At 41.9% G+C, this 22,486-nt stretch overlaps 4 protein-coding genes across 4 annotated transcripts; 3 read left to right on the forward strand and 1 right to left on the reverse strand.

Moving 5' to 3' along the window:
- Positions 1-8,232: 8,232 nt before the first annotated feature.
- LOC104425835 (pentatricopeptide repeat-containing protein At3g18020) lies at positions 8,233-11,806 on the forward strand. Its single transcript, XM_018865687.2, has one exon. It carries the CDS (start codon positions 8,409-8,411, stop codon positions 10,542-10,544), a length of 2,136 nt encoding a protein of 711 aa, XP_018721232.2. The 5' UTR covers positions 8,233-8,408; the 3' UTR covers positions 10,545-11,806.
- Positions 11,807-11,998: 192 nt separating this feature from the next.
- On the forward strand, positions 11,999-14,464 carry LOC104425834 (probable calcium-binding protein CML27). The gene is made up of 2 exons (XM_010038647.3): positions 11,999-12,137; positions 13,654-14,464. Exon 2 carries the CDS (start codon positions 13,682-13,684, stop codon positions 14,165-14,167), a length of 486 nt encoding a protein of 161 aa, XP_010036949.2. The 5' UTR covers positions 11,999-12,137; positions 13,654-13,681; the 3' UTR covers positions 14,168-14,464.
- A 3,678-nt stretch (positions 14,465-18,142) lies between these two features.
- Positions 18,143-20,469, forward strand: LOC104425833 (ras-related protein RABA6b). Its single transcript, XM_010038646.3, has 2 exons — positions 18,143-18,534; positions 19,840-20,469. Exons 1-2 carry the CDS (start codon positions 18,317-18,319, stop codon positions 20,270-20,272), a joined length of 651 nt encoding a protein of 216 aa, XP_010036948.2. The 5' UTR covers positions 18,143-18,316; the 3' UTR covers positions 20,273-20,469.
- A 162-nt stretch (positions 20,470-20,631) lies between these two features.
- LOC104425832 (peptidyl-prolyl cis-trans isomerase FKBP17-2, chloroplastic) lies at positions 20,632-22,416 on the reverse strand. Its single transcript, XM_010038644.3, has 3 exons — positions 21,976-22,416; positions 21,296-21,340; positions 20,632-21,196 (listed from the first exon to the last, which is right to left on the reverse strand). The coding sequence occupies exons 1-3, from the start codon at positions 22,335-22,337 to the stop codon at positions 20,842-20,844; spliced, it is 762 nt and encodes a 253-aa protein (XP_010036946.2). The 5' UTR covers positions 22,338-22,416; the 3' UTR covers positions 20,632-20,841.
- Between the last annotated feature and the right edge of the window lie 70 nt (positions 22,417-22,486).

Here is a 22,486-nt window from a genome sequence, read left to right on the forward strand (position 1 = left end):
CAATAAAAAGGCATTAGCTTATATGGAGACGTTGGCTGTGGGGGTATTGGAGAAGAGTAGGGATGGGTCACCAAATGTCTACATTAAGGTGCTACTTTAGAAAGTTAGGGTAAAGGCATACTTTATAGAATGTCTCTTGGTAGTGCGAGAGAGGGGGAGGGGGTCCCTCCAGATTGGAAGATGGAGGGGCTTGATTTGATGTGGACATATATCGAATATCTTGGAGGCATCAGTCACCGTCCTAAGCTTCTCCTCCCTTTCTTTAGGTTGTCCTTACTCTTTTATAACGATCTACATGGTGTTTCTTTCTCGACTCGATGCGATTTGATTCCACGCCAACCCCCCTCCCCCCCTTTCTTTTGAATCTTGAATCTTTTCTGTATGGACCGAATGGCAAGCCAACTCTTAGGTGCGATTGGAATCACTTAGGATCCGCCCAATTCAAGAGTTCGTGCACTATGCTATTGGATTCCTCTCTTGGTTATTATTCATCACTCGCAAAAATAAGGTTGGTTCGATTATTCTTACTAATATTATAACTAACTTTGTTAGGAAATACCTAACTCATAGGATGTCTAATCAAAAAGATTAAATTGATAGGTGAAGGAATACCACACATATATAATAATACATAAACCGCATAGACAAAGCCATGTAGGGTATTTCAACGAAGTTCACCAAACCTCTATCTTCTTTTCTTCTTTTTCATCTAAAGAGGGTAACTTTCATGCATTGGAAAAATCACCAAAAAAGTCATCAACATGTATATATGTCAGTTTACTCCTAATCCTTCTAATGATTGCTAATGTAAACCTTCTAACCAATTATGAATTTTTATATATTGTTTCTTTTCTTTTCTTTTCATTATGACCAGTGTGGACTCAGGCCCTTGCCGCCCACAATGAAAAAAAAAAAAAAAAAAAGAAATGAAGAAAATATGAATAATTGAGATTTTTTTAAAAAAAATATTAAATTGTTTATGTTATCATTGATTACACCATATAAAACAGTTTGATTTCCACATGATCATAACCAAACAAAATTGATCGAAATGGTCATATTAGCAAATCGTCAAAAGATTTTAGGATTGAATTGGCTAATGGATAAAATTAAAAGATTTATATATATATATATTATATATTTTTTTATGGTTATCCATCCGTAGCTTACGTCGTCAATCCTCATGCTACTGCGGTTCCTGTCTTGTTTCAGGACAGGACATCCACGTAATCTGCGCTGCTATCAATGGCGTACGCGTACACCAGATGACGTTCTCGCTTATGTACGCTTGATGGAGAAGATCACAACGGATATTTCAGGAGTATGTCCAAAACACCCCTCCATCGGCCATGACCTATGAGTCACCTGTCCAAATCCACATTGCTTGATATGAACGTAGCCCCATATGTGGCTTGAATGCCACGCCGTGCCACCTTGTATCGTTACTAGAAGTAACGACAAATTGCTTTTCCATTAAAGGCGTGCGAAAACATGTCGACTCGAGCGTCGGTTTCAAGTTAATCGTGTTGTGTCGGGTTCGGATTCTTTTTAAATGAAATTCACAAGTTAATCGTGTTGTGTTGGGTTCGGATTCTTTTGAGATGAAATTCAATGGAGGTTGAGTCTTGTTATGGTCCCATGCCGAGAACTTTCACCCCTAATCACGTCAAAGGATAGGTTGAAAGCGAAAATTTAATAATAGGAAAACAAGGACGTGCGGACCCCTCAACTACCTTAAGCTTTGCTTAAAGGAATGACTTAAGTCGTATAACTTACGAAAGGTACGAGCAAGTGCAAAATCGGAGTAAAAGGGATCACTTGAGTCAATCCGTCAGTGAAATTCGGCCAAAACGCCAACGTGGCTTTTTTCGGCGAAGCGCGGCCAAACGGCGCCGTTTTGCACGTTGACGTGGCCAAAACGGCGTCGTTTTGGCGACGTGGAACAAAATAAATAAATAATTAAATTAAAATAAATTAAAAATTAAATTTAGTTAAATTATTTTAAAAAATAATATTTAAAAATTTAAAAACTTTAAAAAACTTTAAAAAAAAAAAAAAGGGAATAGGGAGGCGGGCCGAGGGATCGGCCCTCGGCCGTCTGCCGCCGCCGCCGCCGGAAGAGCGGCGACGGGGGGGGAGGGTCGGCCGGGGTAGCCGGGCCACGCTGTGGGCCGGCGACCGGCGGCCCGGCGACGAGGGCTCGCGAGCCCTCGCCGCCGGATCGGGCGAGGGCTCGCGAGCCCTCACCGCCGGATCGGGCGGGCCGCGAGCCCTCGCGCCTGGATCGGGCGAGGGCTTGCGGCGGGCGGCCGGTGAGGGCCGCGAGCCCTCGCCGCTAGATCTGGGGGCGCGCGGCCCTCGCCGGATCCGGCGAGGGTCGGCGCCCTAGCCGGCCGGGCCAAGGGCCGCCGCCCGCCGGGGTCGCCCGACGGGCGGCGGCCCTTGGCCGGCGGCTAGGGCCGCGACCCTCGCCGGATCGGGCGAGGGCTGCAACCCTCGCGAGCCCTCGCCGTCGATCGGCGGGGGTCGCGGCCCCTGGCCAAGGCCGGCGACCCCAGTAGGCCCGACCCTCCCGCCGTCGCCAGGCCCTTCCGGCGGCGGCGGGGGCGGCGGCGGCGAGGGCCGATCCTCGGCCCGCCTCCCCCCATTCCTTTTTTTTTTTAATTTTTTTAAATATTTTTAAATGTTTTTAAAGTTTTTTAAATTATTATTTTTTAAAATATTTTAAAAAATTTAATTTTAAAATTATTATTTTTAAATATTTTAAAAAATTTAATTTTAAAATTATTATTTTAAATATTTTAAAAAATTTAATTTTAAAATTATTATTTTTAAATATTTTAAATAAATTTAATTTTAAAATTAATTTAATTAATTTTTTAATTTTCTTTTGTCACGTCAGTCCAAAACGCCGTTTTGGCCACGTCAGCGTGCAAAACGACATCGTTTTGGACGCTTCGCCCGGAAAACGCCGCGTTGGCGTTTGGCGGGCTTTGGCGAGTGGCACTCAGTGATCCGTTTTTTCGAATTTAGACTTAAGTGTACCTTTAAATGAGATTATAATGACTTAAGCTTGTCCCTTTGGCCAAAGCTTATGACACTGAAGCGTTCTTTTCAGGAAAACAAGTAGGAAAAAAAAAAGGAACACTCGGATTTGAACTTATCGAAACGTGTTCTCACATCACATTAGGGAATCGTAGAAATAATTTAAACTGTCGAGAAACGAGCTTGTTGTAATAATGTATATCAACCGTAACAAAATCTCCATTAAAAAACTACTATGTACATATTATAATATGATGTGATTGATCCGATCCGTCGATGATAAAAACCCCGAGTTCGATTATTATGTCTCCCAAAAGTTCATGAATCTTAACGAACTTGCCGAATGATTCGGACAGCGACATGAAAGGGCAGGCATACAGCGCACGTCGATGTGATCGCGGATGGGTACAACTTCGGACCGGGACTCTTCGACACGAACTCCAGCACAAAAAGGAAAATAAAGAAAAAGAAAATGGGGGGGGGGAGGGGAGTGTCGCCATCGATGCTGGGGCGAGTTCGCGAGGAAATCATGGCTGCCGTTGGCTTTCGAGATCGGTTTGACTGAGGGAGGGGAGGCAAGCGTGGAGGTGATGATAAAAGGGTCAAGATGCTTCTTCATTGCTGGGGCGGAAGAATCTGAAGCTTCTCTTTGCGCTAGTGCAACGCTCGTGCCTCTGGCTTTTGAAGATTCTCCAGCATCTTTCGTGCTTGGCCCACGTTTTTTCTTTTCTTCTTTTAAGTTCGAGCCCCTGCCTAAGCAGGTAAATCTCGAGCTGATCGATTGTCTTGCCGATCTCGCGGGTCGAAATCTAGGTCGGTAGCCTGAATATGGGTTTATTTGCACTTCACAGTGAAAGAGATTGGGACCATGTCGTGTGTCCGATTCCCGCTCACATGTTCATGTCTTAACGATTGAGTCGGCTCCTTTGGGATTTTCTACACGTGTATTATTTTTTTTATTTTTTTTGCGTTCATTTCTTTTTCATCAACTGGGAAATTCGATTTTTATTGAATTTTTAATGTGCCGTGCGTTGGGATCTTCAAAAGAAAGATAAGCGAAAATGCAAAAGTAACCCAATACTTCTAGACCCCATAAATTATTAAGTCATTTGAAGAGACATTTTAGTTGACCCTCGTGTGATGGTTGCTCAGGCATCGCAAGAGCCTCCCCCGTGGCACAGGGCGAGGTATGTAGACTACTTGACCTGTCAAAATGAATCATAAATCTATTTCTTATTTTGTATTTGATGGGATGGATTGTCAATTATATTTAATAAATTTGCTATAAATAACTCAACTCTATGAGTCATGAATGGGTTTAATATGATTATTAAATGAGTTTACAACTTAATTAGACTTAATGCACCCCCCTCTCTCTCTCTCCCCTCATGCTTTCACCTTAGTTTGGATATAATTTTCATAAATTTGATTAAATATAGAAGTATTTAAGTAATATGGGTCAAGTCAAGTATTAATCACTAAATTTATAGTATATAAAAATATATCATAATGGTTAGAAAAGTCAATTAGGGTCGAACCAATTTTAAGTCTAATTATGGCTATTTCTCTTGGAGAAACGACATACACCTTAATTTATCATTTCACTTGCAACATCCAAATAATCAGATAATGGGTCTTGTGTGAGATCTACATTATCAAAAAGTCCAACTGCCTTAATTTTTCTGGAGACAAACGATTGACTTATGCAGACGGTTGCTATTATATTCCGGGGCATACTTTGAGCCATTGTCAAAGTTAACTAAGCAAAAGGTCAAGCCAATTAACATTTTACTTGCGTTGCTAGATGATATTCAACTGCCTTTACAAATGCCTTCCATCTCCGTGTCACATTGTAAGCATCACTTGTCTTGAAATGAGGAAGCAAAGGATCTTCACTACTTTACTTTCAAAAGCATCGAAGCAAGGCAAAATCAGCATTGATCTAAGGAATATAACGTATATTTGGATCTCCCGAAAGAAAGATAAGCGAAAATGTGAATGTAACGTAATACTTCTAAACCCCATAAATTATTGAGTCATTTGAAGAGATACTTCAGGTGACCCTCATGTGGTGGTCACAAGGTCCACCTCACCCTCACTTAGCGGTGAAAGCTATGGTGTTACCACTGCACGAGCCTTGCTCGTGGCAAAGGCAAATGCTTAAACGACATGGGGGGTTAATTGTAGAAAGAGCTGTGCTGACCTCTAGACATGTCAAAATGGGTCATTAACCCATTTCTTAACCCATATTTGATAGATTTTATTATTATATGAGTTAGTTATATTTAATAAATGGGTTATAAATAGGTTTAGACTCAATTCTACGAGTCATAAATGAGTTGAATATTGGTGTTAAATGAGTTTACAACTTCATTAGACCTACTCCACTTCTATGACTCTCTCTCTCTCAATCTTGCACTAGCTCACTTCATGCTTTCAACTTAGTTTGGGTATGATTTCTGTAGATTGGGTTAAATATAAAAATGTTTTAGTACTATGGGTCCGGTCGGTTCGAGTATAGGTTGAGTTGGGTATTGGCTACTAGAATTATATTGCATAGAAATAAATCTGAACAAGCTAAATGGATCGATTTGAAACTAGCCATATATAGGTCTACTCACCGCTTTTCCTCTTTAGGAACCACATAAACGTTAACTTATCTTTTAACTCACGATATCCAAATTATCGAATGACAGGCCTCGTGTGAGATTTGCCTTATCAACAAGTCAAACCGCCCTAATTTTTCCGGGGACAAATGATTGACTTTCCCTTACAGTTACTATTATATTCCGGGGCATAAACTTTGAGCCATTGTCAAAGTTTAACCCAGCAAAAGGTCAAGCCAGTTAACATTTTTCTTGCTTGCTAGGTGATATTCAACTATCTTTACAAATGCCTACCATCTCCGTGCCCCGTTGTAAGCATCACTTGTGTTGAAATGAGGAAGCAAAGCATCTTCCGTACTTTACTTTCAAAAGCATTGAAGCAAGGCTAAATCAACATCGATTTAAGGAAAATAACTATAGTCTCTCGAATCAAACAATTCAACCATGGCACATAGTATCGCCCGCCTAATTTTTTTTTTCTTTTTTTTACACCAGTGGCATATGTGTAAAAGTCAAAAAAATTACATAATTTTTTTTTCAAGTGGATAATTTAAGGACATGGGCGTACAGTATCATCGTATGCAATTGGGAAATGAAAGAAGTTTTATAAACATCGTACATAGCGAATGGTTTAATATGCATTAATGTTATTGTCCAATGCAATATGAATGTTATTAACATAAGCTGAGCACGCACTTGTCTGGTGGGAAGCAAATTATTAAATCCCCCCCCTCCCCTTCTGAAATTAAAAATGATAGGAGGAGCCAAAAAAATACATATTCTCCAAAAAATAAAAAAATAAACAAAAAGAGAGAGAAAGGAAAGAGGGAAAAGTGAAAGTACGTAGGATACATCACGCCAAGCAAATCGGCACAATTCGGAGAAAAGAGAACCCGACCGCGACCGAGACCCACGTCAGTGTCGTCTTTATCACACCACTGATGCTAACTCCAGCATTTCACACTCTCCAATTCTAGAGATAGAGAGAGAGAGAGAGAGAGTCTGACGTTTTCCCTTCATGTCCCCCCACTATGAGATGTCGGGTCGGCCACTGCACGGACAATAATGATAGACCCCTCCCTCTCTTTCTCTCTCTATCTCTTAAAAGCAGATGTGTTCACATGAATGTCCCGAGGGGCATGTGTGAAAGCCTGAAAGGGGAGCTTTTTGCAGCGTGTGGGTGCGTGCTTGTTTCATACGTTGTCGATTCTTCCCCTCACTGTTTTTGCTCCTGCGATTAGAAGAGGAAGCAAACCGAACCCAAAACAACGATGGGCTCGCGATTCACTTTTCAAGAGCAAGTGTCGGGAAGCCCGACCGAATAGGGTTGAATATAAGTCTTGGACTGAGCCGTGTGGGGCTTTTAGAGAGAACTTACTGATGGCTGTCCTGATCGTTTGGGCTTCAGGAGAGAACTTACCTATTGCTCCGTGCCGAAGCTTTTGAATAGGGTCCAAGTTTCTGCGCACTTTGGGCTTGTAGGAAACTTGGAAATCAGCGTGATCAATTGCAACAGACCCTTTTGGGCTTTGTGGAGGATATATTCTTATGGGGCTGCCGATCGGATATTGTAGATCTTGCCGCTTCCCTACTGGTGAACCCATCTGGCGTTTCCACCGTGAGGTTGCGACTCACATGTGCATCCAATTATAGGCCTCCCCACAGTAATCCAGATAAATTTGGAAGTATATCATTTCCATTTCCTTGAATCTTACTCAATGCTCTGGAAGTGAATTTAGAGCGAAGGGAACGAGGGCTTTTGATATCATATTCAAAGGATGGTCTATTTCACACCTCCCAAATGGGTGGATTGGGTGAGGTCGAAAATAGTCCGACTCAAATCAATTCATTTAACCCGTTTGACCCATTTCCATGTAATACAAATTTCGCCATTCATGACCGACTTGACATACTAAAACACTTTCATATTTAATCAAATTTATGAAAACTTATACCAAAGTAAGGAGAGTGAGTGTGTATGGGAACAAATGAGAACTGGAGATAATGAAAAGAGAGTTATAGAAGTTAAATTTTTTTTTTCTCAAAGAGAGGAGTTGTGTCTATAAAAGTTATGATCCCATTTAACACACATTTTGTTTTGAGCTTTATCATTTAAATCTATTTATGACCTATTTAATAAATATAATTAATCTATATAATAACTCAGTCCATCAAATATGGATTAAGAAATAAGTTTATGAACCATTTTGACATATCTAAGTCTATACATATGTTTTACTTAATTAATCCTCACACATTACCATGTCGTACCTAAGAAAAAGATAACGGTTTATCATTATTACCACATATCCATTTTTAATTGATTTTAATCCCATGATGATATGAGAGGATATACGTTGGCTTTGTAGCTATGATAGCTTTTATAGTCAATGACAACACACTTTACAAAGCACTATTCCACCTAGCAGGAAGCTTTAAATCTTTCATAATCTCACCTTAGTGCAAGAGGTTCGAAGGAAAGTCTAGCTTCCCCCAAGGCCCTCTTGTTTTTAAGTGAATATTTTTCTTCCTCACTTAGAAGGAAATACCTTCAAAATTTTACAGACTAGAGTTTAGACGAAATAGTTTAAAAATTTATTTACGTCCACTATCAAGAAAATTGTATTTATGATTAAGTATTTCCCGCGGCGGCATCACGAGAATTTTTAAGCAACCGCCCTCGTCTTGGTATGTTCCAACACCGCGCCCTGCTCCGCAGTTTCGGCTTCAAGCGAAAATCATGCGACTGAAACTACGATGTTCGCGTCACCCAGGAATCAACTGCCCCTCTTCAGGTTCGCTCATCCTTCGCTCTTCTTGGCACCGCTCTCGCGACACCCTCGCCACCAATCCACTCATCCGCCGCCGCCGCCGCCGCCGCCGCCGCCACGAGAACCCACGTCCCTAGATCACGAGCTCGACCGAGTGTGCGTATCGGACCGGTCGTTCTGGACCAGGAAGATACACGATCTCTGCACCCGCCACCGGAACGTCGACGCCGCCCTCCGCCTCCTCGACCACCTCCGCCTCCGCGGCTACCGACCCGACCCGCTCAACCTCAGCAGCGTGGTCCACGCTCTCTGCGACGCGGGCCGGTTCGAGGAGGCCCGCCGTCGGCTCGTCTCCTTCGTTTCGTCTGGTTATGTCGTCCCGGACGAGCGCACCTGCAACACGATCGTCGCTAGATTGCTCGATTCTCGCGACCCACGGGGCACGTTGCGGGTCATAAGGTGTTTGGCTGATGTCAAGCCCGGGTACGTGTGTTCCTTGACTAATTTTAACCGCTTGATTGATCAGTGGTGCTGCATTTCGAGACCCAATTATGGGCACAGGGTGTTTCTGGATATGAAGAGCCTGGGGCATCGTCCGAGCTGCGTTTCTTACACCACTTTGATCAATGGGTATTGTAAGGTGGGCGATGTGAGGGCTGCACAGAAGCTGTTTGATGAAATGGTCGAAGAAGGTATAAGGCCCAATTCTTTGACATATAGTGCGTTGGTCAGTGGTTTTCTTCGACGGCGAGATGGGGAGAGGGCAAGGGAATTGATTGTGAGGCTCTGGCAGGTAATGAAATGCGAAGAGGACTCATTTGTAAGCAACGCTGCTTTTGTGGATCTTATTGATTCTTTGTGCAGAGAAGGGTTTTTTGATGAAGTGTTTCAGATTGCGGAAAGTATGCCTCAGGGCCTGAAAGCTGTTGCAGAGGAGCATGCTTATGGGCAGATGATAGATTCTCTTTGTAAATTCGGAAGGCATCATGGAGCTTCAAGGATCGTCTATATAATGAGGAAGCGAGGAATCTCACCGAGTTTAGCATCATACAATTCTATTGTTCATGGGCTTAGCAAGCAGGGTGCTTGCATGAGAGCTTGCCAGCTGCTAAAGGAAGGGATCGAGTTTGGTTACTTACCCTCTGAGTATACTTACAAGGTTCTGGTCGAAGCTCTTTGCCAGGAATCTGACCTTCCCAAGGCAAGGGAAGTCCTGCACGTTATGCTGAATAAGGAAGGTGTGCAAAAGACAAGGATCTATAACATTTATCTAAGAGCTCTCTGTCTCGTGAATAACCCAACTGAGCTCTTAAATGTGCTTGTTTCAATGCTTCAAAGTAATTGTCAGCCTGACGTTATAAGCCTTAACACGATCATTCATGGGTTTTGCAAGACTGGGAGAGTGGAAGATGCTCTAAAAATTTTACATGATATGATTAGCGGTAAATTCCGTGCTCCAGATGCTGTGACATTCACTACAGTTATTTCTGGTTTGCTGGATGTTGGAAAATCCCAGGAAGCTTTAGACTTATTACATCATGCTATTCTTGCGGAAAACTCTAAACCTTCTGTTGTGACATACAATGCAGTTCTTCGTGGATTGTTCAAACTTAGTAAAGTAAAGGAAGCAGAAGATATATTTATTAGCATGAAAAATCATGGTGTTGCGGCAGATTGCACGACCTATTCTATTTTAATTGATGGTCTATGTAATTGTAATCAAGTAGACAAAGCTAAGAGGTTATGGGATGATGTTATCTGGCCGTCCAAAGTGCATGACAATTATGTTTATGCAGCCCTACTCAAAGGAATATGTACATCAGGTGATCTGGATGGGGCTTGTCATTTTCTTTATGAACTGGTAGACTCTGGGGTTTCTCCGAATATTTTTTGCTACAACATTCTGATTGATAAAGCCTGTAAATTAGGTTTGAAAAGAGAAGCTTATCAAATTCTTGGTGAAATGAAGAAGAATGGTCTAGCTCCTGATGCTGTTACATGGAGGACTCTTGACAAATTACATAGCTGTGTGAAAGTGCAATCTTACTCTGAGGATTCATCATCACAATCTGAAGGGAGTCTGCCTGAGTTGATCAGGGAAGAAAGGTTTAAGTATTCATGATGTTATCAGGAAAGTATTAAAAAAGGTTTGCTTGTTTGGCATAAGCACATTACTGGATCTCTTCTATTCCCAGTGCTTACCTGTGGAAGTGTCATTGAAGCAACATGATTCATCTGATGCCAGAGAAATGGTATAATAAGATATCGGTTCTATGACCAGAATTGTGGCTGCTAGGTCACTGTGCTTACTTAAAATGAAAAAGAACTGATGTATCATGGGCTGATGGCCTTTGCTTTTGGCATATTAGAAGATTTAGTGAAGGAACCTGACTTCTTTAACTCCATTGGTTTCGGCACCACCTTCTTGTGGAGGAAGTCTTGCACCGATACAACTCTAGCTGCTTCCTCAACTTCCTGGGGTTCAGACTCTGCTGCTGTCATCTATCCACTAACCTTGCTTGAGCAATTAACCAGTCCTTCTCTAGCATCTTGCATGTGAAATGATTCTGTCCGTTCGTTCTTATTCTTGCAAATTTATGGTAGTCAACCTCTAAGATTAATCACAGAAGGTTGATTCATAAGTGTTTCTGGGGTTGACACTCTGCTAAGCTGCATTGTGATGGAGCTGACATCATATATCTCTGATTTTGCCGAGCTTGATCCATGAGATGCATCCAGGAACCTGTTACCAGTGAAGTCATGCTTAATTGTGGATCATCTCATACAAATTTGACTATTTTCTTTAGGAACATGAAATTTCACCAATATGTCAGAAGGGGAAACAGTGCAAGAAGCCAGTCAATGATAAAATGTTCCATTTCAAAGCAAGAGTAAACATAGGCAGCAAAGGAATTTTTGTGCCATTTATGGCAATGCAGGTGACACATTGCAGGTCATTTTTGCTCAGCAACTCAGATGTATATAATCGATCAGAAGAATTTGACTTGCTCAATTTTGTGTACATTGAATTTAGCCATCATAGTGCTGAAAAGAGCTGGGCTTGACTTAAGTACTTGTCTAGTCTGATTTCAATGGTTGGCTGCTTTTTGTTGTATAGACAGATACACTTCTATATGCAGGTCCAACAAATTTTACAGTTAATTGAGTTTGTTATTAGTGCATTTATTGATATCGCTCCTGTACAGTGCTCTTTTGTTTGGTTCAGCACCGTCGCATACGTAGTTGCATTTAGGCAAGCTTTACGAACAAAACAGAAACTACAATTACAAGCCAACGAGTGTAAGAAGACATCTGTAATTCATCAGAGCCTTTTTCCTTGCCTGCTTTCTTGTGTCTGTAAATCACATCTCTTATGCCGTAGGAGTTGCTTTTGGCAATATGTACTTTTCGAGTCGAGGACCTAATGCCTTACTTCCATGTAACTTTTTCAAGGCGTGGTCTTAGCATACATAGTAGCACTATGTCTTTGCTGGAACTGTGGAGTGCGGACTAAGAATCGAATCTTGGCACCCTTTTCATGTGGCAGGGTTCCCCAGCAGTTCTCCTCGGGGCTGGCTGCTCGTTCCAGGCTGCTCATGTAGTGAACGGCACGCAGTGGCCTTTGCCTAACTGCTTGTGCGCCGAGCATGCCAATACATTGGTCCGCTCACACCGGCCTTGCGTTCGACGATCGTTACTGAGAATAACAAAGCAGGTTAGTATTTCAGTGTCGCCTCCATTTCTTTTGACTTCTTGTTTATGACCCTTGGGTGCAAGAGGAGAACGTTCTCCTTAATTTTAGTTGTACCTGTCCTCCTTTATTTACCCCATCTCCGCATTTAGTTTTGGAATTTATGCCACGCAAAGGATAACCAAACCTTCTTCATTGCAAAAAAAAAAAAAAAAATTGCTGATGTGTCGTCAAAGATTTCATGATGAGAAAATATTAGGAAAATGACATGAATGATTCCTGAACTCTGGCCTAATATATAATATAGTTCTTAAACTTTTAATTATTTAATATGGTCTTTAAACTAGTGATAAATATTTAATATGATCATTTTGTTTGCTCAAACGACAAGTTAAACATTATATGGTGACATAAATTAGGGTGTTAACACGACATTCGCTATTTGATTATGCAAATTATGATATTATAGTTTAAGATGAATTTCTCATGTGGATAATACATGTAAGGTATTCATGGATTATTTGTATCTTTTTCTCAAAAAATTATACAAGTTGTTTTAACTACAATTTTAATATTAGGACAGATGCTCAACTTTCAAAAAATACAATCATATCCTAAAACTTGTTGAATTAGTATAATCAAGTCTTTCCATTAATTCCGACCAATTTGGCTAACAAAAAATACCGACATGATTTTTCTTTTTCAATTTCCTACGTCGTAATGATGTGGCTAAAACATGAAAATAAAGGGGTAAAGCTAAGTCATTTGGTCCAAATCTGATTTTTTTTTAATTAAATTGAAAAATAGGCTAAATTTAAATTATAAAAATAGAAAACTTAGACCCTGCCTTCGCCGCACCTTAGCCAGTGATCGGCAAAGCCCTCGACGAGAGCGGGGCGATTGCAGTGATGCATAGTTTTTTTTTTTTTAATAAATTTGACTTACTTTTTAAATCTAATTCAAATAAAATTTAGCTAAAATGATATCCGTTTTACCCGCACGGCATAGCTAAATGAACAAAAAAAAAAAAAAAGAAGAAGCCATCTTAGCATCTTTCTTTCGCCAATAAAAAGGAAGAATTTGATTGCATTAATTCGACTGATTTTATTATTTGATTATACTTTTTAAAAATTTTAGAAGTCGACTGAATCATGAGGAATTTTAGAATTTCTCGCGTATTTATCCTTAATATTTTATTATAATTGAAAGTATTTTCCGGGGACGCGTCGACCATTATTGACGCGGTACATACAAATTTGATATTTAATTCGACTCGTTTCCACCTGACTAAAGTCGACAGGTGTCCTTGTCCAAAAAAAAAAGTCGACAGGTGTCCTTTTATAAGAAGAAACTCTGACTTTTCGTAAATTATTTTTCTTTTCGGTTGAACGTTACTCCCTTTAAAAAAGAAAAAGAAAACGTTACTCCCTGTTTTTTCTTTTCTTTTTTGGGGTCGGTGGTGGATGTACTTACTTTAAATGGCAGTGATTGCTCTCGCATCAAATTCCATCTTCATCTTCCATCTTCCATCTTCCATCAGTTTCCGAATCGAAGCTCCACGCTTAACCATGGCGTCCAAGCCTCCCAGCCTCAGCCTCAAGGAGGCGAGCGAGCGCGACCTCCAGAAGGTCTTCAACCAGTTCGACGCCGACGGCGACGGCAAGATCTCCCCCGCCGAGCTCTCCGGCGTCCTCTCCGCCACCGGCTCCGCCTCCTCCCCCGCCGACGTCCGCCGCGCCATGGAGAACATCGACTCCGACAAGGACGGCTTCATCAGCCGCGCCGAGTTCGGCGTCTTCTGCCGGTCCGGCTCCTCTTCCTCCGAGGCGGAGATCCGCGACGCCTTCGACCTGTACGACCAGGACAAGGACGGCCTGATCTCCGCGGACGAGCTCCACCTGGTGCTCAACCGGCTGAGCGCCAAGTGCTCCCGCCAGGACTGCTTGAGGATGATCCAGTCGGTGGACAAGGATGGCGACGGGAGCGTCAACTTCGAGGAGTTCAAGACGATGATGACGGATTCGATTCCTGGTAACGGTGGATCTGTGGCCTGAAATTGGATGATTTGGGATTGCGTTTCCCGCCGCCGTACAATCTCACTTTAATCCACCTTCTTATATATCGTCTTCTTAGTTCCTCGTGACTAGTGAACTCGTATGTGTATGGATTTTGCATCATGCGTGGAAACTCGTATCGATTTCATCCATCTGCTGTGACTTACTTGTGCCATTCGGAACAATGCATGTCCTGTATCCATTTCGATCCTTCTGCTTCGGCTCAGTGTTTTCGATTCGAAGCATGAAGAATCAGCAGAATCTGAGTTAGAGTGCCTTTTAAGGCATTTGATTAAATCCAAGGGTGTCGTGGGCTGAGTCGAGATATGGACCGATCGTCGGTTCCGTAATCACGGTCCACTGGGCTTAATCGCTTTTCATCCTCCATTAATTTGGGTATTGAGTTGGTAATATTGAAACTGAGTTCGAAAGTTCTGCATGCGACTCCTTCAGGCTGCACCTAACTGACTGGGGCAATCGGCTAGTAGAGGAAATAGCTTACTGTGACAGGAGGGAGTTTTTATCTTTTTGGTCGGAAAGTGGGGAGTCCAATCGATGAAAACGTGGACATATTCATATAGTCCTAGCTAGGGCTGTCAGACAAAAGAGGGAAAAAAAAAGAAAGAGCCCGGCCCAAACCGAAAGTTTTGGGTTTGGGCCGGGAATGGTATTATCCGGTGTGAGTAGAGAGTTAGAAATCCAGTTAGAATTTAAGTAACACCGACTCGCTACACAACACAATATATATGTCATTTCTCAAAAAATATCGACATGTCATTTTTAAAAAATAGAGAATTTTGACACGTTATACACTAAATATATACATGTTTATATTCAACATGGAAGGGGGTGGTGGAGGGTTCGAATCTCTATCTTTTCAGGGGGTTGGGATGAAGACGAATTAATTTCAAGAGTGGGTTTCGACTCCCACGCCCTGTAATGAGGCAAGACAAAAGTCTGAGAATGAGGGTTATAATAAAAATAGTTTAAGACTAACAAAAAAAAATCAAATTAATTTGATTCAAATTCATAAATAAATAAATAATAAAAAAGAGCCTATGATGAATTTACGGTGAAAATATTAATTCACAATTTATTGATATCATTTATTATTTCATTAATTCACAATTTATTGATATCATTTATTATTTCATTTTAACAAATTCAATTACATTCCAATAATTCATGAAGCTTGAAGGGAAAAAACCAAGCAATTCACATTCCACTATTAAATTTAACATTTAATAACAAGTTGAAAAAAATTATATTTTACCATCAAATATAACAAGAAGTCTTCATTTCCTCCTTTATCATTTTTATTTTTATTTTATATATTTACATTTTGACTCATTATTTATTGAAAATTTTTAAAATTTGCCACGTGTGTATTGAAATCGCATATGGAATCTCAGATTCGCATGTTGGAAGAATTAATCACATGTCAAATTTTCTCTCACTTGTTAACTACGTGTCGGAACGTATCAGTCTCATATAGCACAAAAGCTCTTGAAGAGTATCGGTACTTCTTAGATTATAATTACAGTTTTAGTATAAGTCTATGACCCGAACCAAATTGTTAAGTTGATTATTAAAATTTTATATCCAATCTAGGCTTATTTCACCCCCTAAGTTGAATTCCTTATTTTGCATTTTATCTAATTACCAAAAACGTCACCGAACACTGGATATGATAATTTGTTATCATCCGCACTCAAATCCAAACCATCAACCAAGCTCTTGAAATTTGGCTCAATATACAATGTCATCCTTAAATGTTCGATCTAGTTCTTAAACTATATCAAAAAATCTAATGTTATCTTTTCATTAATTCAAATTAAATGATAACATTAAACATCTTTATATAATTTAAATACTAAATTAAATATTTACTAAACGTTCAGAGTCATATGAAACAACTTAAAATTCAATGACGACATTGCACATTATTAAAAGTTGAGGGATGATTTTGCCAATTGGGTCAAAATTAACAATTATCTATATCATTTTTTCTAGCTATTTTGTCTTTTCTTCTTTGTAGAGGTGGCAAAATGGGTCCATGACCCATTTTGCACCCATATTTTTCACAAATTGGTCGAATATGGGTTATGAAGTTGTAATGGGCCATAACCCACATTCGACCCATTTTAAGTTCAGTTTTATATGGGTCGAAAATGGGTCATACGTTCTAACCCATTTTCGACCCATTTTTAAAACCTTAAAAAACCCACATTCACTGAGTCAACAACAGCCCTTCGACCTTCGTCCTTCGCCACCTCCGCCAACCGCCACCCGCCACCCGCCTCTGAGGCTCACCTCTGCCGCTCCCTTGAAAGTTCCGATGACCTCGCCAGGCGAGGCTCGAGCTCGCCGGTGTCGGGCGGGCCTCGGCCTCGCTAGATTGGCGAGATTGAGCCTCGTCAAACGCCGCCGAGCTTGAGTCTCGCCAGATCCGGCGTGGCTCAACCTCGCCGACGATTGGCGAGGCTCAAGACTCACCGGATTTGGCGAGGCTCGAGCTCACCGGTGTTAGGCAGGGCCTTCGCCTCGCCGGATCGGCGAGATCGAGCCCCGCTCGACGCCGGCAAGCTCGATCTCGCCTGTGGCCGATCATCTGGCTATTGTTATGGCCGGCGGCGAAGAAGAAGAAAAAAAGAGAGAAAAAAAATGATATTTTTAAAAATAAAAATTTAAATTGTTAATATAAAAATAATTTAGAAAATTTAAAAATTCGATTTTTTAAAATATTTTAAAAAGAATTATAAATTTTTTCATTAAATTTGTATTGCATAAAAATTGTTAAAAAATTTGTATTGCATAAAAATTTTTAACAATTTTTTAACAATAAGTAGGTTTTAACAATACAAGTCAAATATAGGTCAGGTATGGGTCATTAGATTTACAGTATAATAATATGGGTCAAAACGGGTTAAATGGGTCAAATATAGGTCGACTCATTTTCGACTCGACCCATACCGACCAACCCACCCATTTGCCACCCCTACTTCTTTCGAATCAAACTTTTGCATGGCAATCACAATTAGAGGAATAACTCGAAGATGGGATGAGCAACCATGTTTTCGGGGCATCATGCCCTGCCAATCCATAGTCGCCGGATCACCCGAATATACATTCTTCTTTATGCTTGGCGTCGCACCTTTCTTTTTCTTTTTGGAAAGGAATCGTTTTATTTTCTTTCTTTTTGGTAGGTAAGCAATAGATGCAGTTGATTGACCTTTGTTCAATCCGAAATCTCTCTGTAGACCACTTTTAAGAATCCCAAGTTCCACATTGGATTCTAGCAACCTAAGGCCATAAACCTTCGAAATTTGCAAAAGTCAACAATTTCGAGATTTTTCCTAATCATTTCTTCAAGGGAAAATTACGCGGAACACCTCAATTTTTGGTCCTATCACACCTTGTAGCTTTCTGCCTTGAATCTCAAACTCTACATTTTTTTTTGCCTCCCCATCATAATGTTAGATCACATCGCTGTATTTTCTTTGCAAAGATTATCATCTTCTAGACTTCACAAATTCATATACACATCAGCAGCTCAATTTCCTTATTTCTTCAATTACTTGTGATAATCAATAGATGGCGACTCTCTTCGAATATTCATTAACCCATAATTGTCACATTTGAATCGGTCATGACCGAAGAGTTAGGATAAAGGAAGCGCATCCCTAGATTTCAACTTGTTCTTTCGTCGTCGACATCGATTGGTTTCGAACCGACCTCTCCCTAATCGTATTCCCCGACAAGCAGTCCCATCCAGGCTCCGAATTTTTCATAAGGAACCATCATATCTTTGTGCTATTTTACAAGCAACCAAGGGAAATTCGGTGGTGGCCTGCTGGGCTTTCGTTGTTGATTACATCAAATAGGCCGCGGAACAGCCATCCTGTCACCATCGATTGTGTCACATGTTCATGCTCAATGCCTGTCCAGACTAATGCCCATATAAAACTACCGGCCTTCTCTGTTTTGGAAGTAAATAAAGCGCCGCACCAACCATCCCGGGCGGGCGGCCTCGACTCCTTCTTGTTCCGTGCAGTTTTTATAGACTACTTCCATTAACGAGAATCCTTCCTCCATCGGCGTCTCCTTCTCCTTGTGCTTCTTGTTCTTGGTGAGACTCTTGGAAAAGGGATGGTGGATTCGTTCGACGAAGAGTGCGATTACTTGTTCAAGGCCGTCTTGACCGGGGACTCTGCCGTCGGGAAATCGAATCTCCTATCGAGGTTCGCGAGGAAGGAGTTCCAGTTGGATTCGAAACCCACGATAGGCGTCGAATTCGCATACAGGAACGTCAAGGTCGCCGACAAGCTCATCAAAGCCCAAATATGGGACACTGCAGGGCAAGAAAGGTAGAGCAGCTCTGTTTTTTTTGTGTGTCTCTGTTCCCTTTTTTTTTTTCTTTTGGTCTCATCCTGGTTTCAAGATGATCTTGATTCGTTCTGATCCTAGTGTTTGTTGGGATTGTTGATCGGGAGTGGTCGATTTTCGATACCAAGTTTTTCTTGAAGAAAAGTAAAGAGGCATCGGACACCCAATTGACTTTCTTCTTCCTTAAGCAGATACAAGTCATGTAGATATGTTCTTGCGCATATTTTATGGTTGATTTCATTGACTTGCATGATTTTTAAGCTGCCTTTCTTGAGGTTCTTGTATTCATCTTGATAAGTTTTAGGGCGATCAGTCGCTCTGAAAGATCGTGGTTCTGCGGATTTCAGAACTTCATCCGAAACAGGCACGACACAAAAAGGAGAAGGCAACTCTTTACCTCTACTGCTCATCCGTGATTGGTGTCAGTCCGTGAACCTGTTGTACTAATCATACCTCTAGGGTTTTAATGCAAAGTAAGGGAAAACGAAAAAGATGATCCACTGAGGTGGGACCCAGTGTGACCGGGAAGCATGCCCACTAACGTCCGTAGAACCTTTTAGATCGCACAGGCTATGGTTGGGAAATTGCATTAGAAAAGTAGTTCCTGGAAAAACGCCACCATAAAGCATCTTTTACAATTCAAAGTTTAAATCGACAAGATGGTTCAGTACGCGTCTAATTAGAATAGTTATGTGCACTTCTTTGTCTGTTTTTTGTGTGCATGGAGCTTTACTTTCTCTCCACTTTGAGTTCCTTTTTGCTTGTCACTCTTACTATCGAGAGGCTCGTCCAAAAAGGAAAATTGACCAAGTTGAGTGAGGTGGGTTCGAAGGATGAGATCAGACAGAACAGAGAGAACGGGGCTATTTCTTCAGGCGTGGTGGCAATGAGCTATGATTATTGGCGTAGTGCTATCCTCTCATGCTTCCTTTGGATCGAAGCAAAGACTGGTGTGACAGAGAAAATATAATAATGTCCTCCCGCCCTCCAATTCAGGGTCTTGGTTTGGCCTTTGTAGGGTGACCCAATAAAAGCAGTTTGGTAGGCAGATTGCAGGTTCCTAGTACTTATACTTGATCCATTCTGGCCCTAGACGGGTCGGACAAAGCAGGGAATTACCCTCTAGACCCCTGCGAAAGGCCGGGCCCCCGGGCAGGTCGGACCCAAGGGAAAAACAGTTTTGCCTGGACCCCCGCCCATTTGCACTCATAGCTAATCCTTCCTTGATAGCAGATAAATGGATAAATGGACATTGACTGACACAACATGAAAACTTTTCAATGCAGATTTCGAGCCATCACCAGTTCATACTATCGCGGAGCACTGGGGGCGCTGCTGGTTTACGACATCACTCGGCGAGTGACGTTCGAGAACGTGAAGAAATGGCTGCGCGAGCTCAGAGACTTTGGGAATCCCGACATGGTGGTGGTCCTGGTCGGGAATAAGTCCGATCTGAGCAACTCTAGAGAAGTGGACCTGGAAGAAGGGAAGGACTTTGCGGAGGCAGAGAATCTGTGCTTCATGGAAACTTCTGCTCTGGAGAATCTAAATGTCGAGGAAGCATTCTTGGAGATGATCACCAGAATCCATGAGATCACAAGCCAGAAGAGCTTAGAAGCCAAGAACAATGAAATAACCAGTAGCCTTCACGGTCCTAAGCAGGTCATTCAGATTGATGAGGTCACTGCTACTAAAAAGCCATACTGTTGCTCAAGTTAATCCCAACCGTTGGGGGATTTTTTGACGAGTCAGTACCAAATTTATAGTTGCCTACTGACCACATCTTGATTTTTTTCCCCTGAATTCAAGTCCAATCAGCTTCCTCTTTGCGACTTATTGTTCCTCTGTTTTTAACCTTCCCTTCAATTTTTATGCCCTGATTCAGATGAGAAGAGACTGAAATGTTGTCCTGTAAATGGCTTCGCAGAAGCTGTCTCCTGGATCTGATATTGCTAACAATTTAACCCATCGAAAGACCAAGTTCTGGGTCACGGGCGAGTATGCCATCACCCTGCCTCAAATAAATCGGGGAAAAAAATTCGACCTTTATCAAAACTAGAGAGAGAAAGAAACTAGTATTGGAGTATATATAACACAATAGATTACCACCAAAATTACCGAGATGATCATTATCTTTAAGCATCATGAAACAAGTAAGGACCCAAAAGCTTCTTAAGAGCTGCTATTCGTTGGCAATGCATTTCAGGAAGAACCAGACCAAAAATGAATATATGCCAAGTACATTACCCCTAATGTGTTTATAGCCGGTCAGAGATGTGATTTATATCTCAAGCAGGTGCAATCGAGACTTTATCGACCTCAACAATGTATTCTAAGGTCGAAGACGGAGGAATCTGGACCCCTGTGCCCAAATCAGCGCCCTTATCTCCATACCCTAAACTTGGAGGAACTATCACTCTCCTCTTACCTCCCACCTTCATCGATCTCAAAATGTATTCTATTCCTTCGCACAGTCCTTTACTGTATGGCCTCGACCCCATCACTAACGCCAGCGGCTTCTTTTCACCCTCGAATGTATCGACAAAGACTTTGCCACTTCCTTCTATTTTCCCCTTGAGATCAATCACGATCAAGTCCCCTGGCCTCGGCGATGCACCGCCACCAACTCGAAGTTCATAGTATCTGATTTGTTTGCAGGTGTAAAGAAACGATCAACTCATGGTCCTCGGCCCTGAAAAACTACTAATTCGAGGGGTCAAAATTACAGAGCACGAGGTGTACCTTATCCCATTAGGCAAAACGACTTCTTCTTCCTTCTCGACAGTCCTGTATAGGGACAGCTGCGTTAGCTGCTTCAGTTCATGCACAAACAGAACATGCAAAGTAAGGTAGATTTTGTAAAGAACTGGCTCTCGAAATACTGCATCACCATTTTATAGCCAGCGGTTCGCTGTCTTGAATCAATGATTCCAAAATCAAAATTCTTTTAATATGTCAGTAGCCTCAATAATCACATACTTCAGTCTTTCTCATTACCCTAGAGATAGAAGCTTAGTTAGGAGTTCCTATCGTGATGCAAAAACTTTAGGCCTAGCGACAGCATCAATGCCCAAGAATCAAGAACAAGATCATACCATTTGGCCACACTTTCGTCTTTCACCGATTGTGAAGTTAACTTTAAACGTGGCTTAAGCAAGGATGGTTTCACTTCAAGTAATGGTAGATTTACTGAAAAAAGCCCGCCACTTATACTAATTTTGTAAACCAATCCTAAAACACCCAACATCGTTCCTTGATTTTAAATCCTTAGCTATCACTGCTGTCGCACTCTCAATTGCAAAGTACCTAGTTTTGCACTAGCTGTTCTCATCACCATGGAAGAAACAAGCTGCGAATCCATACACGTTTATAGCTTGGAAGCATTAAACAAGTAAAATTCAAGAACGATCACCGCCACGGACCTCGTGCTGGCTTCCTGCTCCGAAACTTCGAGGCGGGTCTTGATCTGCTCGGAGACGACGCCCACGGCCAAGAACGCCGCCCAAGCAAGGCCCGCGCCGAGCCCGAACCGCCGGGTGAGGGAACTCGCGATCCAGTCCGTCGACTCGGCCGTCGTCCTCTGCTTCTTCTGGGGCTTGACCGAGACCGGCTGGGGCTGCTCCGACGAGGCGGCGCTCAGCTGCTGAGGCGGGAGCGGCGGCTGCGGCTGCGGCGGCGACGGTGGCGGCGGGGGATTCTGTGGGGATGGCGAAGAGGAAGAGAAGTTCAGAGTTCTTGTGATGGGGTGGGAGAGAAATGGAGGAGAGCTAAACAGAGTGGCCATTCTCGATATCTTCTCTCTCTCGTTTGCTGTCGAGCGAGGCTACAGAAATCTTGGGTTTCTTGATATTTTTGATGATTGAATGTTTGTGATCAAGGACGAGGTGGTAATACTGGAGGGGCCCCATCTTATCCAAACTTCGTTTGGGAAAA

This window comes from Eucalyptus grandis, chromosome 11 (genome assembly GCF_016545825.1).
Source record: "Eucalyptus grandis isolate ANBG69807.140 chromosome 11, ASM1654582v1, whole genome shotgun sequence".
Classification (NCBI taxonomy): Eukaryota; Viridiplantae; Streptophyta; class Magnoliopsida; order Myrtales; family Myrtaceae; genus Eucalyptus; species Eucalyptus grandis.